At 47.1% G+C, this 16093-nt stretch overlaps 1 protein-coding gene across 3 annotated transcripts in view; it reads right to left on the bottom strand.

Annotated features, from left to right (window-relative positions):
* SERGEF (secretion regulating guanine nucleotide exchange factor) overlaps positions 1-16093 on the bottom strand; it is a 225272-nt gene that overhangs the window by 172313 nt on the left and 36866 nt on the right. For 2 of the 3 annotated variants that reach the window (XM_034995445.1, XM_034995447.1), the window contains exon 9: positions 3937-4103. In XM_034995445.1, coding sequence (XP_034851336.1) covers positions 3937-4103 — 167 coding nt within the window. Of the gene's footprint in view, positions 1-1520; positions 2157-3936; positions 4104-16093 lie in introns of those variants that run through there. The other variant, XM_034995446.1, reaches the window with a different exon arrangement.

The following is a 16093-nucleotide window of genomic DNA, read 5'->3' as shown; positions in this document are numbered from 1 at the left end:
AGGAAAGGTGGAAGAGCACACACAGAGCCCACAGCAGGGGCGGCAGGTGGGGAACCCAGGAAGTACTGTCACGGAAGTCAGCCTGCCCCGACAATAAGGTCACAGCCACCGGGACAGCAATCAAAGCTGAACTGCAAGTCCTGGGGGGACCAGGCAGTAGCATCACACTAAATCCCAGTGACCTAAACTGGAACAGAAGGCCCTTGGGGACAAGGAACAAGGGCAGAGAACAGAGCCAAGGCAAAGAGGCAGAGCAAGGCTAGTGTTACTGAAGCCTGGAACCTCTGGATTAGTTAAAATGCCCAGGTCTACCATAGTTGAGCCAGCAGCTAGGGGTCAAGTGATCTTGACTATGACCCTGAGGGACTCCAGGGCCAGGAATCATTATAACTTTAGGTAGTGATCATTTCCATAAAATAAGAATCAGATATGGAAGGGTCTCTTAGACCTGTAAGAAACATCAAGAAACACCTGGTCTAACATCCCCCACCTACATCTGGGGGAACTAAGGGTACAGGAGAAAAGGGGCTTGCCCAAATTCACTCAATCCAGGCAGAAGCAAAGCTAGAAGCCAGGTCTCCACTCCCAATCCTCATCCCCTCAGAAGCTGTTTGCCTTCGGTCGAGCTGGTCTTCTGATGGTCCCCTGCACATACTGGGTGCCCCGCCCTAGCTGCTTCAGAATCCTGGGGAGCCCCAACATACTCACTAAGTGAGCACAAGCACTTCTGCCCCACTGTGAAGTGCATGCTTCCACCTTTGGGCAGAGTTTAGAGCCAAGGTTCCAGGGGAATTATGCAAGTGGCATCCTCACCTGGGGCCAGGGAAGTTGTGGTTCACACACACTCTGTCCAGATATGTACAAGGGGGGATTAATCCCCATTACTCTGCTACCCCTGGAATTTTCCAAGAGTGGCTAGAGGGGCCGAGTATCTAAGGCCAAGCTGATAGAGCATGAAACACACGGTCTTCACCGCAGTAAGAATATTAAAGAAAGGCCTGCCAGGGCTACAGTCTCAAAGTCTTTCTCAGGCTGGTAATGAGACATGGCTCAGAAGAAAGAATTGAGACTCTCAGGAGATCAGAGACTCTGCAGCCCAAACTCCCAGAACTTTTATCCAAGTGAGGATACATATGCAAAAGGACAGATGCAACCTTACTTCATCTATAAGGAAAAGTATGTGAGCTTCAAATATTTCAAGTTCAAGTCCCAGCCCCACTGTTTGCCTACTGTGTGATCTGGGGCAGTGACTCACCCATCCTGAGCCTGAGTCTCCTTACTCATAAAAGCAGTGATTATAACACTTACACCCAGTTTTATTGTGAAGATGAAATAACACACGTAAAGTTTTTAGTATGATATACCGCCAAGTCACGGTGTGTTTATTTGCTTTCTTTTGTTCACAAAAAGGGATGGTTATACCACCTGTGCTTCTCCCTTCTGTGTGGCTGTCACTCCGGATCCCAGACATCTTGCTCCTCACTCTGCTTATCCCTTGGACATATAAGAAGGCAACTGGTCAGCTATGGGCCACACTCAATTCCTTGAAGGTCAGGAACCATTAGCTTAGTTCAAGGCTGTTCCTGCTCCCCAGGTGTCCCTGGACCCCCCTGGCCAAGCCCCTCCCAGAGCAACACCTAGTTTAGTAGGGCTTTTTATCTTTTCCAAGGCGAATCCACTCCTAGCAGCTTAGAGCTGCCCACTGGCCTGGCTCTGGGCCTCAGGAAAATAGATGCCTGACAGGTCAGACCTGAACATCGACAGCGGGGTAACTCCCAGACCAAATTTACCAAAAGGAGACAGCCTGAGGTCTGAACCTGCAGGGAGACTGGCAAGCACACACACCAGCACCCCAGAGATTGGAGCAGAGATGGAGGGAACACTAATATGAAGCTGCCCCAAGGCTCAGGGCTCAAGCCAACTCCTCAGATAGCCCCACCAAGAAGCTAAACAAGTCACCTCAATGTCAGCCTCTTAGGCTATATGTGTGCACTGGCCATATCTGTCACAGTACTATACACATGATGGTCACCACATGGTGTTAAAAGGCAAAGACGAGAAAGGGCCCAACAGTTCCTGAGTGCCTGCCGCATGCCAAGAACCCGATGTGTAGTCCTCATTGATGACACTCTGCGGTAGGCATTATGGTCCTCATCCTGCCAATGAAACCAGAGACTGAAAAATCCATGAAGCCTCTGGGCCTCTGCTATTCTACTGAACCACAAAGTCTTAAATGTTCTGAGAAAGACAAAGAAGAGCAAAGGGTCTAAAGCACTCGGTACCAAGCTCTCAGCACCTTCCCTGGCTAAGCAGACAATATGAGCTAAAATATAAAATAGTGCATTCCCTCATTCGCTGCTGGGGGAGTCAACTCCTTTCAAACAGAATCTAGAGAAATACAGCCAAAGTCATAAAGATGTTCATGGCCTTTGCCCCTGCAATTTCATCCCCAAGACTGTATCTTAAAGAAACAGTTCAAAAGGGTATTCACTGCAGAGTCCACCATAGTGACAAAAAAGAGGAAATGAGATAAATGTCCAACATTCAAAGAACGGTTTGGAAAATCCCAGAACCTTTGACTCATATGTTATATGGCCCATTTGAAATGACCTTAGAGATCAGGAAGAAATAAAGCAAAGCATTTGTGATCAAATAAATGAAGACTGAATACAAAACATCATCAATGCTATCACTACAAATTTGTAAAGGAGGTACATGTGTATATGAAAAAAGGAATGCAGTTGTGAGGGTGGTTAAGATTAGAGATGGTATTATTATTATTATTATTATTATTATTATTATTATCATTATTATTACCATGTCTAAATTGCCTTTGTGGTTTTGTTTAATGAGTGTCTTTTCAATTAAATAAAAAGAGAGCGAGAAAGACAGACAGACTTAAACCCCAGCACTAAGGAAAGGCCCAGGAGGAGCAGGTCTGGGATGTGAAGCAGAAATTGAGAACCGTCCTACATACCCGGAAGGAGAAGGCCAGGCAGGCCCCAGGGGAAGGGAAGCCCTCTAGGTATGAAGAGGGTTGTAATTAGTCTGATGCTAATTACAGAAGTCTCGCTAGCTTATTAATTTTTCTGACAGACTCTGAATGAAGACTGAATTCCTTCATTAAGCCAACTTGGGTTCAGAGGCACATTTCCTATGTGGCCTTCCTCATTCTTCTCAAAAAAACCTTGCCTTTTCTTTTTTTTTTTAAGGACAGCAGTAAAGTAAAATTTAGTAACAGAAACACACACCCTGGAGAAATTAAGACTCCTGCCTTAAATGTAGAAATTCAAGACATTTCAGGGAATTAAAGGGGCTTGAATAAGGAACTGAACTACAATATTTTCCACGCTGGGAAATACAAACAGAAGTGCAGAATACTTAGCTCAGTATAAAGGCCCCCTTGATCAGGTTCCAACCTGTCTTTCTGATACTACCTCATATTCGCCCCCACAGACACCCCATGCTCTAGCCAAACTGAACTACCATGGATCCCCAAATACTTTCTTCACTTTCCTACCCCCGTAACCCTGTTCCAGCTATTGTGCCTACCTGAAAGTCCTCTTCTCTCTTACAGCTGCTTGCTCAAGTCCGTCCCATCCTCCAAGGCACAGCTCAAAGCCATGTCCTCCATGACACCGGCCTAACCCAATCCCCAGAGCCTGAATCCATCTCTCACTCTTTGAAGCAGACCCGGCGTACTTGCAAACTCTCTAAAGGAGCTACACCCAGTCTGCCTTGCAGTACAGTTATCCGGGTATCTTCCTTTTCTACCATATTGAACCCCAAGCAACTTGAGGCAAGGACCCCTTCAGGGTCCTGCATGGAACCCACCACAATGTTCTCCACTAGGAGCACACAGTAGGCCCGCAGTCAACGCTTCAAAGCAAGACAAGGAAAAGAGATGCATCACTTCTATGGAAAGTCACTTCCTACCTCAACTGCTCCTGTTAAGCAAGGCAGAAAGGAAGGCATGCTCTTCGGAGGTCCTGAGCAGGGGTGTGATGGATCCTGATTTTGTAGTTTCCAGTCTTCACGAGACTCCAACTTCCTCCCTAGTTGACCATAGTCTGCTCGGCCCCAGGTAAACACCTTGCCAGTTTCTAAAAACAAACATTAGTTGAATTAAGGTTACATTCCACAGCTCTGCTCTCATGGGCAGGCAATGAATTATAAGAGGAAGCGTGAACATTTATTTTAGTATCAGCTACCACGTACCAGGAGCCATCCTTTCTTCCTGTAGGGAGAGCACAACCATTCACACTTTCACAGACATGGGGCCTGAGGTTCGGAGGGGAGAAATGGCATGACCAAGATCAAACAACAGTGAGCGCCAGAGCTGGATTCCAGCGGAGGCAGATTCCAAAGCCTGTGCGCCTGTATTTTAACAGACAGGGACAAGGTGACAGGGAACTCTCTGACCACACCTTATGGCCTCCCCACCCCTCCCTGAGCTTTGCCCAGACATCTGTTCTCAGGCCGTCAGCCACCTTGAAGTCCCCGAGGCTCCTGCCTTGCCCCATGCCACAATCTCTTAGCACCTTCCTCCTAGCACAATTAATGGCCAGTTTCATGTGTTTTCTCTCCACGTAAGAGGACCTTCAGACTCTATGCTCTTACCCAAAGAAGCAATTCTCATAGTCCCAAGGCAAGTGTCTATGTGAGCTGGAAGGAAGGGAGTGAGAGAAGGGAAAAAAGACAAAATCATTTACAGCCAGGAAAGCCTCAGTCCCCCAGACGCACCACCTGGGAAGCTGGCCAGTGCAGAAGATGATTGAAGAAAATGGGAGTTTGAAAAAAGAGAAATGCCTTTCTTCTCTCAGATAAGAAAAAATTCACCAAACTCGTTCAGTTGTACCAAGTGCCACATTTGTTATTTCAACAGAAATGCAAAATCCGATGAGGCATAGATTATTAACAGATTCTCTGCAATAAATATGCATAACCATGTGCGCTGTATAAATTCTTTATACATGTTTATTTTAACAAAGAAAAACTTCGCTTAAGAGACAAAACACCAAGCAATGCATATTAAATACTAGACAAACCTACTACTATGATACTACTGTGTTTAGTATCAAAGCTTCATCTGGCCCCATATTCAACATACGGTTTGCAGCGTCAGCTACAATACAACCACAGACTCATGGGGGAAATGTCGGCATACTGAAGGGATGCAGTTCAGAGAATCAATCTGCTCACAGACACCACGGAAATACCAAGGAGTCCACAAGAAGTTCTGAGCTTCCTCATAGAGGGAAGAAAGTCTGTGTAGCCCCTGGGGTATCAAGTATGCGACAGGAACTGGGAGTGGGTCCACTCAGATGTGCTATTTCGTGGCCTCACATGTGCTGTTCCTGTTGCCGTGGATGCCCCTTCCTTACATTAGTCGTTTGATAAACTACGGCTCTACCTGTAGTAGAGCTCTGTGAAACCTTTTCTGACCCCTGAATCCCTCACAGAAAGGATCAAACGCACCCTCCTGTGGGCCACCTTTATTACTATACTCATCAACTACTATGTTCCCATTTAACAGGTGAAAAGTTAAGGTTCAGGGAAGTGACCAGCCCAGGGTCACACGGCTAAGCCACATCTCCTTCTTCTAGCCCATGGTACCATTCTGTGTTGGTTATTCACACAGGGTCTGCATCAATGATAAGCAACACTCAACACTCAACACTCTTCCCTCACTTCTGTAGGACCCACAAAAAAGTCCATGTGCCCAGGACCCACAAAGCATCCAAAACCAGCAAATTGTCCCTCTACTCGAGCTCGGTAGGATATATAACCAGACTACCCTAGAAAGGAGAGTCCGAAGAAGCTAGAGGATGAGACTGTTACTTCTTAACTTACCCTACATTCTTCTGCTGGAAAGAACTGGCAAGATGCTATCTGCAAGACTATCAAAGAACTATGTTATCACAAATCCCACAATGAATCCTTCCTTATCAAGTAAGACATCTTAGAATCTTCTCTCCTATTGATTATTGATGCCCAAAGCGAGCAAGACTGCCAGGATATGGTGCCGCCATTATTGCATCTCCAACAGCAATCCAACCATGCTACTTACATAGCACTTTTCACCTTCAAAGCACTTTACAGAGATTAACTAATTAATTCGCATGTTCCCTGAGGAGGCCACAGACATTCTATTAGAGACAAGCCCAAAAAGCAGGCTGACTGGATGTCCAGCCTTCACTCTCCAGCTCAAGTTTGCTCAGTCGGGTAGGTGCATTCTCTGAAGCTATCTGTTTCTCCCCAGAACAGACCCTGCATCAGAAGGCTCACAGAAGACAAAGGAGATTCTTATTTTTCCTTTTAAACAGACACTTAATGACCACTTCCTAGGTGCCCAGCACGTTCCGAGCCACTATCTCAATTAATCCTCAAAATAGTTCTACACAGTAGAGATTACTAAACTTATTTCACAGATGAGGTTAAATGACTTGGTCAAGACCAAACAATCAGCAGGTGGTAGAATCAAGATTAAAACCTGTGTTTTCTGACTCCAAGACCACTGGTAGCTCCACTGACTGCCCAGCTGCTGTCAATTCTTACAGTGTTTGAGGAGGGGGAAAGTTCAGATCAAATGGGTAGGCTCTGCATACCCGCTCTTCCCAGGATGCCTTGCACAACTCAGGACTATAAGTGCTGAAATAAAGACATTTAACACAAGGATGATGATTTTAGGTCACCTGGAGTAAAAAGAAAACAATGAATCCACATACAAAAAGTGTTCACTAATGCACTGTAGACAAAAATATGTCTCAAGCAGAAGGATGCTTTCAAATCCAAGGAGATTCAGAGCACGAATATAACAAATGAATTTTTTCCTTATAGTCAAGAATTATATATTACTCTGACAAAAGATACATACCTTAATGTCATCCAAAAAGTATAGGTATGTGTCTTCAGATAAATGAGAAAAAGGACCAACAGCACAAAATAAAGTCAGCAAATAAAATATCATTTCAAGGCATGCCCATGTGCAAATTGACATAAAATCACTATGGAGCCAAGACGTTAAGTATAGGCGGCAAAAGATCCCAACACAACACAGAACACAACAGGGGCCAAGTAAGTGTGAGCACTGACAAAGAATGCCTAAAGAACTTGGAGGATTTCAGGCCAGAATTGTCCTGGCAGGCTTGATGGAACAAGTGACATTGAAAGTGAACTTCTAGACAGGAAAAGAAAATGGGAGAATGAGGGAGAATATTCTAGGAGTGGGGAGAGGGGACGAACAATGACAGAACCAAATGGCACAAGGTGGGGCAGGTGGAGAGAGAGTGAGGGACACAAGGAAGAGGGACTGCAAGGAGAGTCAGGACTGCGGGCTGGGGCCACCACAGGGAAATGCCAGGCTCAGGGTCTGGATCCCACCTTCCAGACCAGTCCAAACTTGCTGGCTTGTACTCCCCTGTTAGTAAAATATTTTTTGACATACCGTATATATGTATACACACATATACACCTGTATACACATGTACATATACATTCATCTATTTATTAAAATATACACTTACATTATATACATATATCAATTATAAGTATATCCTTATTTAAAAATATACGGTGTAAAATATACTCAAAGGAGAAAATTTAAAAGAATGAAATAAAAATACATAAAAGAAATCATACTTTGTTCTTCCCACACCCTGGCAATTCATCTCACATGCTCACTTTAGGAAATGCTGCTAACTAGACCATGGGGAGACTGCAGACAGGGAGCAGGGGTGGGGCCTGGTCAGAGGAGTGTTTGGGAATGGAGCATCTGGCAAAGGTGGAGGGACCAGTAATACGAATATTCGTAGCTAACACTTGTGTTGCACCTACTGTGTACTATGTACTGGTCTACGCATTCTCTATATGGCATCCCGTGTATCACTCTTCCCAGCCCCATTTGACGCACAAGGCACTAGGCACTTATCCAAAGGCACAGCAGTAGTAAGCGAAAGGGAAAGAAGAAAGTCACTACAATTACACAAGCCTAAGACGGATTGGGGCTGAACCTAAGGTTGAAGTCCCAGGGGGAAAACAAGTTAAGAATTTGCAAGGCTTGGCACCCCATCAGATGTCAGAGAAAGGGAACAGGAGGAGATGAACACCACTCTGAGATTTCAGGATTTCAAGGTTGGTGGGAAGGTGGTGGTGCCCTTAAAAGAAATAGCCAGATCTGCGGTCCCCGTCAATGGGAATCATGAGGTATTATTTCATTACTACATGATTTAACTCTTCTGAGACCTTTTGCAAACATCTTATCAAATAGTCAAATATAAATAAAGAGGAAGTGGAGTGCCTGGGTGGCTCAGTCGGTTAAGTGTCTGCCTTCGGCTCAGGTCCTGATCCTGGGTCCTGGGATTGAGCCCCATGAGCTCCCTGCTCGGCAAGGAGTCTGCTCCCCGCCGCTCCTTCTGCCCCTCACCTCCCCCACCCACCTGCATGCTCTCTCTTGCTCTCTCTCTCAAGTAAATAAATACAATCTTTTATTTAAAATAAAAAAAAGAGGAAGTAAGCGAGGAGAAAGATAATTCCATGCAAAGTCCTGGCCAGGGGCAGAGGAGGTCAGGAGGCTGGGGGGCTGGTGAATGTTCAAGGGGCCAGCTTCCTTCAGCATCCATTGGAGGGCTGTCTGGAATGGGGGTAAAGGCAGGTAAGAAGTCACTCCAGCAATGTCTAACTAAGCTCTTTAGGGAAAGGGAATTTCTACCCCGTTCCAGGGAAAGGGGTCCTGAAGGTGAGAGGAAGATGGAGTGTAATATAAAGAACATTCACACTTTCTTAAGAGAATGTCCCAAAAGGGAACAGAGTGTCACTGAAGGTATCAGAGGGAGTCAGCAAACAGAGGTAGATGTTATAAAAAGCACACCCCTGGTCAAGGCAGAGAAAAGGCCATATAGCCCCTCAGTCTGTCCCCTAGCATATCCCAGGCTAGGAAGCCTCCTAGAGCACACGCAAGTAACAAGTGAGCCCCTCTCTAGCTAGCAGTTTGTGACATTTATACTTCATCTGCTGACAAACACCAGTTACTCTCAGGTTATTAATTCTAAGTCCGTGAAGCCTAAGAACCTGATTTCTGTAACTCATCCTTTGTTTTGCCACATGGACAGGTGATGACAACAACCAAGGACTGGTCAAATGCAGAATGAACTGGCATCCCCCAGCTTAATCTTCCCACGGAAGGAGGAGCGCAAGAGCGGGAAGGGAGAGAGCTCAGGGCACAGGGGGCGGAAGCAGTCACACCAGGCTGTGAGTGTGCATGAGTGTGCCCTGCCTCTCTTCCACAGGGTGGCTACGCCACTCCCCTCTGTCCCTGGCTGTCTCCACGACCCCAGCCCCCTTCACCTAGTCAACTCCTACTGCCTCTTCAACTCTGTGAGCCCTCGGTCCAGACCAGGTTCCTCTGTGCAACAATCGTGGAGAACCACGTTCCTCATCTTGGGGCGCTCCTCTCAGTTTGTACACTCATTAGGTGTCTGCCTCCCCTCCAGAGAGTGAGTTCTATGACTTCAGGGATTGTCTGGTTTTGTTCATCCCTGCACCCTAGAATAATGCCCAGCACAAAGCTAGTACTCAATGAATATTTGTTGCCAGAATAAACAAATGAAATTAACTACTGAATTTTATCATTCATTGGTTCCATAATCTTGAGCAAATTACTCAACATTTATAAAACAGGAATAATAACATCTACTTGTAGGGTTATTGTAAGGACACTTTTGCAGAAAGTATGCAACATAGTAAATGTTAGCTACTAATACTCCCATTCTCCCGGCTCACCTCCACAGCCTTATCAAGGATTTCCAGTGTCCACTCACAGTGTCTACCAATTTGTCAGATCTTCTCAGCCAACGCCCACCTACCAATGTCTTAGGGTCAATGTCTCTATGGACAACGAAAGAAGTGGAAGCGCATTGAAGGCTCCATCTTGGAATTTTGGATTTTTATAAGATTTGAGCATTGTATATGGCACAACAGAGGACCAACAAATGGAAGCTAGGGAAAGAGAAGAGAGCAGTGGGGAAGCGAGAACAAGCTTTAACCTAAGACTCAGAAGACCTGGATTCTACTCCTGGTTTCTTTCAGGCTATGTGATCTCGAGCAGGTCCGTTCTCCTCCAGCGGTCTACTCTTCTCAACCATAAAATAAGAGGACTGGGTTAGATGGTCTCTGAGACATTCCTGATCTACACTTCAATGATGATGTCTAAAAATCTTCACTGTCAAAATGAGTGGTGTACCATCCAAATTTACTGGCATCCTTGGAAGATTTAGTCTGACCAGTGTTCTAAAATAAAACATCAACTTTAATATCCAAGACCACTCATAGGGTGCCTGGGAGGCTCAGTCAGTTGAGTGTCTGCCTTCAGCTCAGGTCATGATTCCAGGGTCCTGGGATTGAGCCCCATGTTGGGCTCCCTGCTCAGCAGGGAGCCTGCTGGTGCTCTCTCGCTCTCTCTCTCAAATAAATAAATAAAATCCTTAAAAAAAAAAAAAAGGACCACTCATACAGTTAACAATTTAAATGAAGATCGGGATTGACTGTATATCCCGTTATTTCTTAGTAAAATTTCCTTAGTCTCCAAAGTTGTATCGTGGCCAATATCTCCAATAAAAAGGTTTGGAATTTTTGAAGTTAATGCAGGAATAAAATTTCCAAACACGGGCTGACCAACTGAAAAGGAGCGAGAATGAACAAAATGTAAGGGATAGGGGAGACTTCTACGGAGAGCTGACTCTGGATAAAACTCTACTTTAGGCACTGCCATTAAGCTATCTATTTTAATCAGCCCTGAATGATTGGTGTGAACCCCCTCTTACAGATAAAGAAACAGATCACAGAAGTTGAATGACTTGCTCAAGATCACACAGCTCGTATGCTGCAAAGCTACAATGATATTAGTAACAGTAGCTAATATTCTGGGGGCACTTCTTTTATGCTAAACTCTCCCTGGATTGTCCCGTTTAGTCCACAGAAACACCTCATGAGTAGGCATGATTATAATCCTCAAATTACAGGTGGGGAAATTAAAGCACAGGAGAGGTTAGGCCTCCAGCTCGGGCTCCTGCTGCTGTCAGTGGCAGAACCTGGACGGAATCCGGCAGCCTGGCACCAGGCGCTGGGGCCCCCAGTCAGTGCCCTGCCGAGGACATACTGCTTTTCACTGGGTCACACTGCCTCTTCCCCGGGGAACATTCCCAAGGACTCCCAAGGAGGTTGTTCAGAGTCACAGGGACACAAAGAGCCTGGCTGCTGAGTGACCGAGTGAGCTTCATCCTTGGCCTACATGGCAAAGATCAGAATCCCACAACACGCCAGGCATTCCACGCAGCTGCTCCATTTTTTCATCACTGACTCTATTAGCTGTCAAATCGGGAGCACTGGTAATAGAAGTCAAGTCCGACTGCACCCTGAGGAGGCCCCAGACCAGCTACAGGACTTTCTATACCACGCAGGGCTGGGGCTTCCCACACAAGAGCAGGGAGGGACGGCTTCTTCTCCCAAACTGGGTCCGCGTTTAAGTAGCTCCTTGGCCTTCCACACAGTCCCTCTGTTCTCTCCATGCTGGACGGCTGCTCCTTTGTCAAGGGCATACCTCACTCCCCGCCCTCCCCAGGCTTTAGGGTCATGCTGGGCTCCAGCCCGCAATGCTGGTCGACCCATATGCTGGTGGGCTTTGCTCCTTCTGCCTACAGAACGCCTCCCCCTTCGGGGCCCGGCTCGAATGCCATTGCCTCCCTAAAGCACCCCATCATCCTCCTGTTCCAACATCCCTTCCTTTAGGGGCCACTGGCATGAGGCTGGTACCTCTGTTCCAACAACTATTCTATGCCACCAAATGCAAGATTATTTGATGACAGGTCTTATGTCACCCTCTGTATTAGTCAACATTCTCCAGAGAAACAGAACTAAGAGGATATAGAGAGAGAGATGTATAAGGAATTGGCTCACATGATTATGGAAGCTGGCAAGTCCAAAATCTGCAGAGCCAATGTCTCAGCTCAAAGGCTGTCAAGCAGGAAGAGCTAATGTCCCAGAAGGCCATTAGGCAGGAGAATTCCCTTACTCGGGGAAGGATCTGCCTTCAATTGATTGGAAGAGGCCCCCTCATATTAGGGAGGGCCAACTGTACTCAGTCCATGATATAAATGTTCATCTCACCCAAAAACACCCTCACAGAAATACTCAAAATAATGTTTACCAAATATCTGGGCACTTCATGGCCCAGTCAAGGTGACACATAAAGTTAACCATCACACCCACTAAGAGGTGAAGAGCAATGATCCTTTCTTATTCTCTCTGTATTCCTCCCAGCACCTAGCACAGGGCCTGGCCCAGAGCAAGTGCTCGATGTTCATTGAAAAAAAAGAGGTCTAGGCATCGCTCTTACCATAGAGTTTTGTATGCCACCAAGGACATTAGACACCATCCCATCCAACTCCCCCAAAGAGAAGACAAAACTGAAGAAAATAACTTGACTACTTATAAGCAGAGCCAGGTATTCACAATATTCAACACAACATTATTGCCCACTTTCTATATGCCGGGTGCTGTCCCAGGTACTAGGGGCTACAGAACTCTCTTCCTTCATGGAGCTTATATTCAAGCGGGGTTGGGTGCAGGGGGGGCAAACAGGCAATTGACCAAAAACCATAAAAAACATATGCCCTGGCAAATGACTCTAAGTGCTATAGAGAACATACAGTAGGGAAAGGGGACAAGGCAGAGTTAGGGAGGGCAGTGGAGGACCAGGACCAGCACCCAGCTCCCAACTTCCCATCTGGGGCTTTTCCTCTGTTACACACTACCTTGCTTAAAGGAAGAATCCTTAAGAGAACTCAGCCAACTGAGGGGGCAATGAAACTTGCTCTAACTACCTCTCAACTGTGATGAAAAGTAAGGGAGACAAACATGAAAAGACTCTCTAAACTCCAACAGAGGTGTTAGTAATATCAAGACCATCACTCTTTTGTCTAAAGCCAGATTGCAAAGAACCGTCAGGAGAGGCTGGGCCGTGAGGCCCTGCTCTCAGGGGGCTGCTCTGGCTGGATGCCTGGGTTCCCTGCTCCTCCGGGACAAAACTCTCTGGGGGAGGCTGGAGGCTTTGCAGATGTTTCCCAGCTCATGTCACATTCAAACTCCAGAGTTTCTTCACACACTTTTAGACTCTTATTAATAACATTTTAAAATGCAGATTGCTGCCTAATCTTAGCTGCGTAATTAAAAAAATAATCTTGCTTCTCTCCCTCCCAGCGATAAAGGAAACTATACCCCAGGGCTTCTGCAGCTAAGAATCACACCCTGCAGAAGAGCTGGTAGGAGGCTCAAGTGGAGGTGGGGGCAGGGGAGGGGGGGTTGGGGAGGTAAAGCCAAGAAGCAAGTCTAATCCCTTGACTTTACAGAAAATGAAAAGGAGGCTGAAGGAGAGGAGTGATTTGCCCAAGGACACACAATGTGTTTTGGCGGAACCAGAACCAGAATCCCACTTTCCTGCTTCCCAGCAGACTCTGTACTGCCTCGTGGGGCGAGGAAAGAAGACAGCCTGTAAGTTCTAAGAGGGTAGGAGTCATACCTATGTCCTCATGCCGTGAGCACTGTTCATCTGGAGAAGTAGCTACAAGTTTCAGATGTTCAAGATGGTCATGGGAACAAGGCTCAAAATTCTTTACATTTGTGACAGACTCACTCACACCAGGAAGGGACCTCAGAGCAATCTAACTCAACCATCCATCCACTTCTGGCTGGGAAATGTGAGGCCCAGTAAGGAAAGTGACTTACCCAAGGGTAAATATCGAGTTAGAAGCAAAGCAAGACTAGAACCCAGGCCACCCTGACTTCTACTCCATCCTGTCCACAGTTTCTGAGAGAAGTACCAGTCAACCTCTCATAGCTCCCACTGCTACCTGCATCAGCTAAAGCTTTCTGGGCTCCTTGGCAGAGAAGAAGAGAGACAGGTGAGGCCCGCACGGTCCCTCCCTGCCTTTCTCCCTGGGATGACTTCCTAGGAGGCCCAAGGGCTGGGGGACAGAAAGACACACATCCCTATCCCATCTCCTCGGGGTTCCTCCTCTCCCTACCTAGAGCTGCCACCCTAGCCCTGGACTCCACCTTCAGTCACTGTCCATTCCAAAAGGTCAGCAGCAGCTTCCCTCTCTATGAAGTTACCAAAAAAGAAGGGGAAAAAAAGGCCAGGCACTGCACCCAGCTGTTGGCGAGGCCGCGTTTTCTGCTGCTGCTGACTCACAATGCCCAAGCTGGAGGCTGGAGCTGGGAAGGAGACCTGAGAGGCTGGTTTGCCGAGGAAAGCCGCAGTTCCCAAGCACGCCAGCCTGCAGATAGGAACACTTCAGGCCAGTGAAATCCCAGCCCCTGGCTTTGGGAACACAGCTCCCCCTGCAGACCACCCCGAGGGCCTGCAGGAGCAGGACCGGAGACAAACCATAAACTGGGACTTGAAGCCTGCAAAGCTCACCGCGGTGTTAAAGCTGTTATGCAAGAAGCTAGGGCTCCAGCTCAGAAACCCCAGGAGATACCATGACCCCTCAGAAACACGACTTGGACTCCAAAGAGAAACTGGCTTTCCGTTCATGAGAGATTAACATCTTCAAACAGGGGAGACAAAGGTTGGCCCTACTCTTTCAGCAGGCACATATAATTCACCAGGGGCAGGAGCAAGGAGGGGAGCGAGCCTGTCCTGGGAGGCCAGCACACGCTCGACCAGCGAGAATGTCCTGGACATAACACAGCCTGGTGCCTCTCAAATTTCCTCCAACCCCACCGCCGGGAAACTCTCCCAGGCTCTTCATGGCAGGTGTCCTAACAGAGCTGCACTCGAGAATAGGGAAGCACCCTCCCACCCACACATGCGAGGACCCTTCAAGGGCAAGAACTGGGCAGCAGGACGAGGTCAGGAGAGGCCCTTGGAAGTGACGCCCACTTCACAGACAATGGCTTGCGGATTTGCCACTTGCATCAAGTGGTGTCAGGAACGAGCATCACCAGACGAGGCCACGAGGAGAACCCATTCTGATCAAGCACCCACCAGGAAAGGCAAGATAATCAGGAGACCTGGAGACCCAATAGTTCCCATGGAAGGGGCTAGGGGAGACTTGAGATCCAAGTCCATGGTCAAGGCTGATGTGTGTGACTAACACTGCAGTTATACTCAAGTTGCTCGTCTGGAAGTGCCTGGCCTCCTAAGTGTGAAGGTCCGTCAGGCCAGATCCATGGTGGGACAGCCTGTCCTTCCTTCTCTTCCACATCTGCTCATTTCCCTCCCACTCTGCTCCCTGCTCCCATCTGTCCCTCAGGCACCAGAAGAAACACCCTTTACCAGCACCCCACACGCCAAGAAACTCTAAGTCACCAGTGCGACCTCCTGGGAAAAGCGGACTCTGGTGGTATTCACCTCCAGTCACACCGAGACAGGAAGGAACCAAAGCTACCATGCCTTCCGACTTTTCCATGGCCAGGGACTGGGAAAAGCATCTGCTACACAGGATTTTTCATTTCATAGGATCAGCTCCAACCAAATCAGCAAAGCACTGTTACTATGGACCATCTGCCAGGACCCGGAAACAGCCCTGTTACATAAAGGGGCTGGTGTAATGAAATTTATTAAGCTGGATGCTTCCTCCATAAAGGCGACAAAGCACTTGACGTCTCTCTTAAGAGGGGCGATGTGGGGCAGTGAAGAGGTCCCGGGCGAGGGTCCCACTGGGTTCCAATCTTGGCTCTGCATCCATTAGCTGTGTAACTGTCTCCCTAGGCTTGTTTTCCTACATTTCAAATAAGGAGAAGATGGTCCCTTCCAGCATTAACATTCTGTGACTTATTACTGTTTTCACCAAAATGGCAAAAAAAAAAAAAAAAAAAAAAAAAGTAAGCTCACTTTGATGTTAATGTTGTACTACAGGGTTAATTTTCTTTAAAAAAAAAAAAAAAAAAGAGCAGCCCTTCAGATTTGTGGGCTTAAAAGGGAGAAGGGGTGAGTGGAGCCACTGACTCTGGGGCTGGCTGGAGGAAAGGAGGAGAGGAGAAACCAAAGGCTGGAACCTTCTATCAGCCCAAGCAGGAAGGACCCAAGCAAATC

The sequence above is a fragment of the Mirounga leonina genome, unplaced genomic scaffold (genome assembly GCF_011800145.1).
Source record: "Mirounga leonina isolate KUSES-001 unplaced genomic scaffold, KU_Mleo_1.0 Mir_92, whole genome shotgun sequence".
NCBI lineage: Eukaryota > Metazoa > Chordata > Mammalia > Carnivora > Phocidae > Mirounga > Mirounga leonina.
Note: the sequence above shows the minus strand (reverse complement) of the source record. Positions and strands in the feature narration are given on the sequence as shown.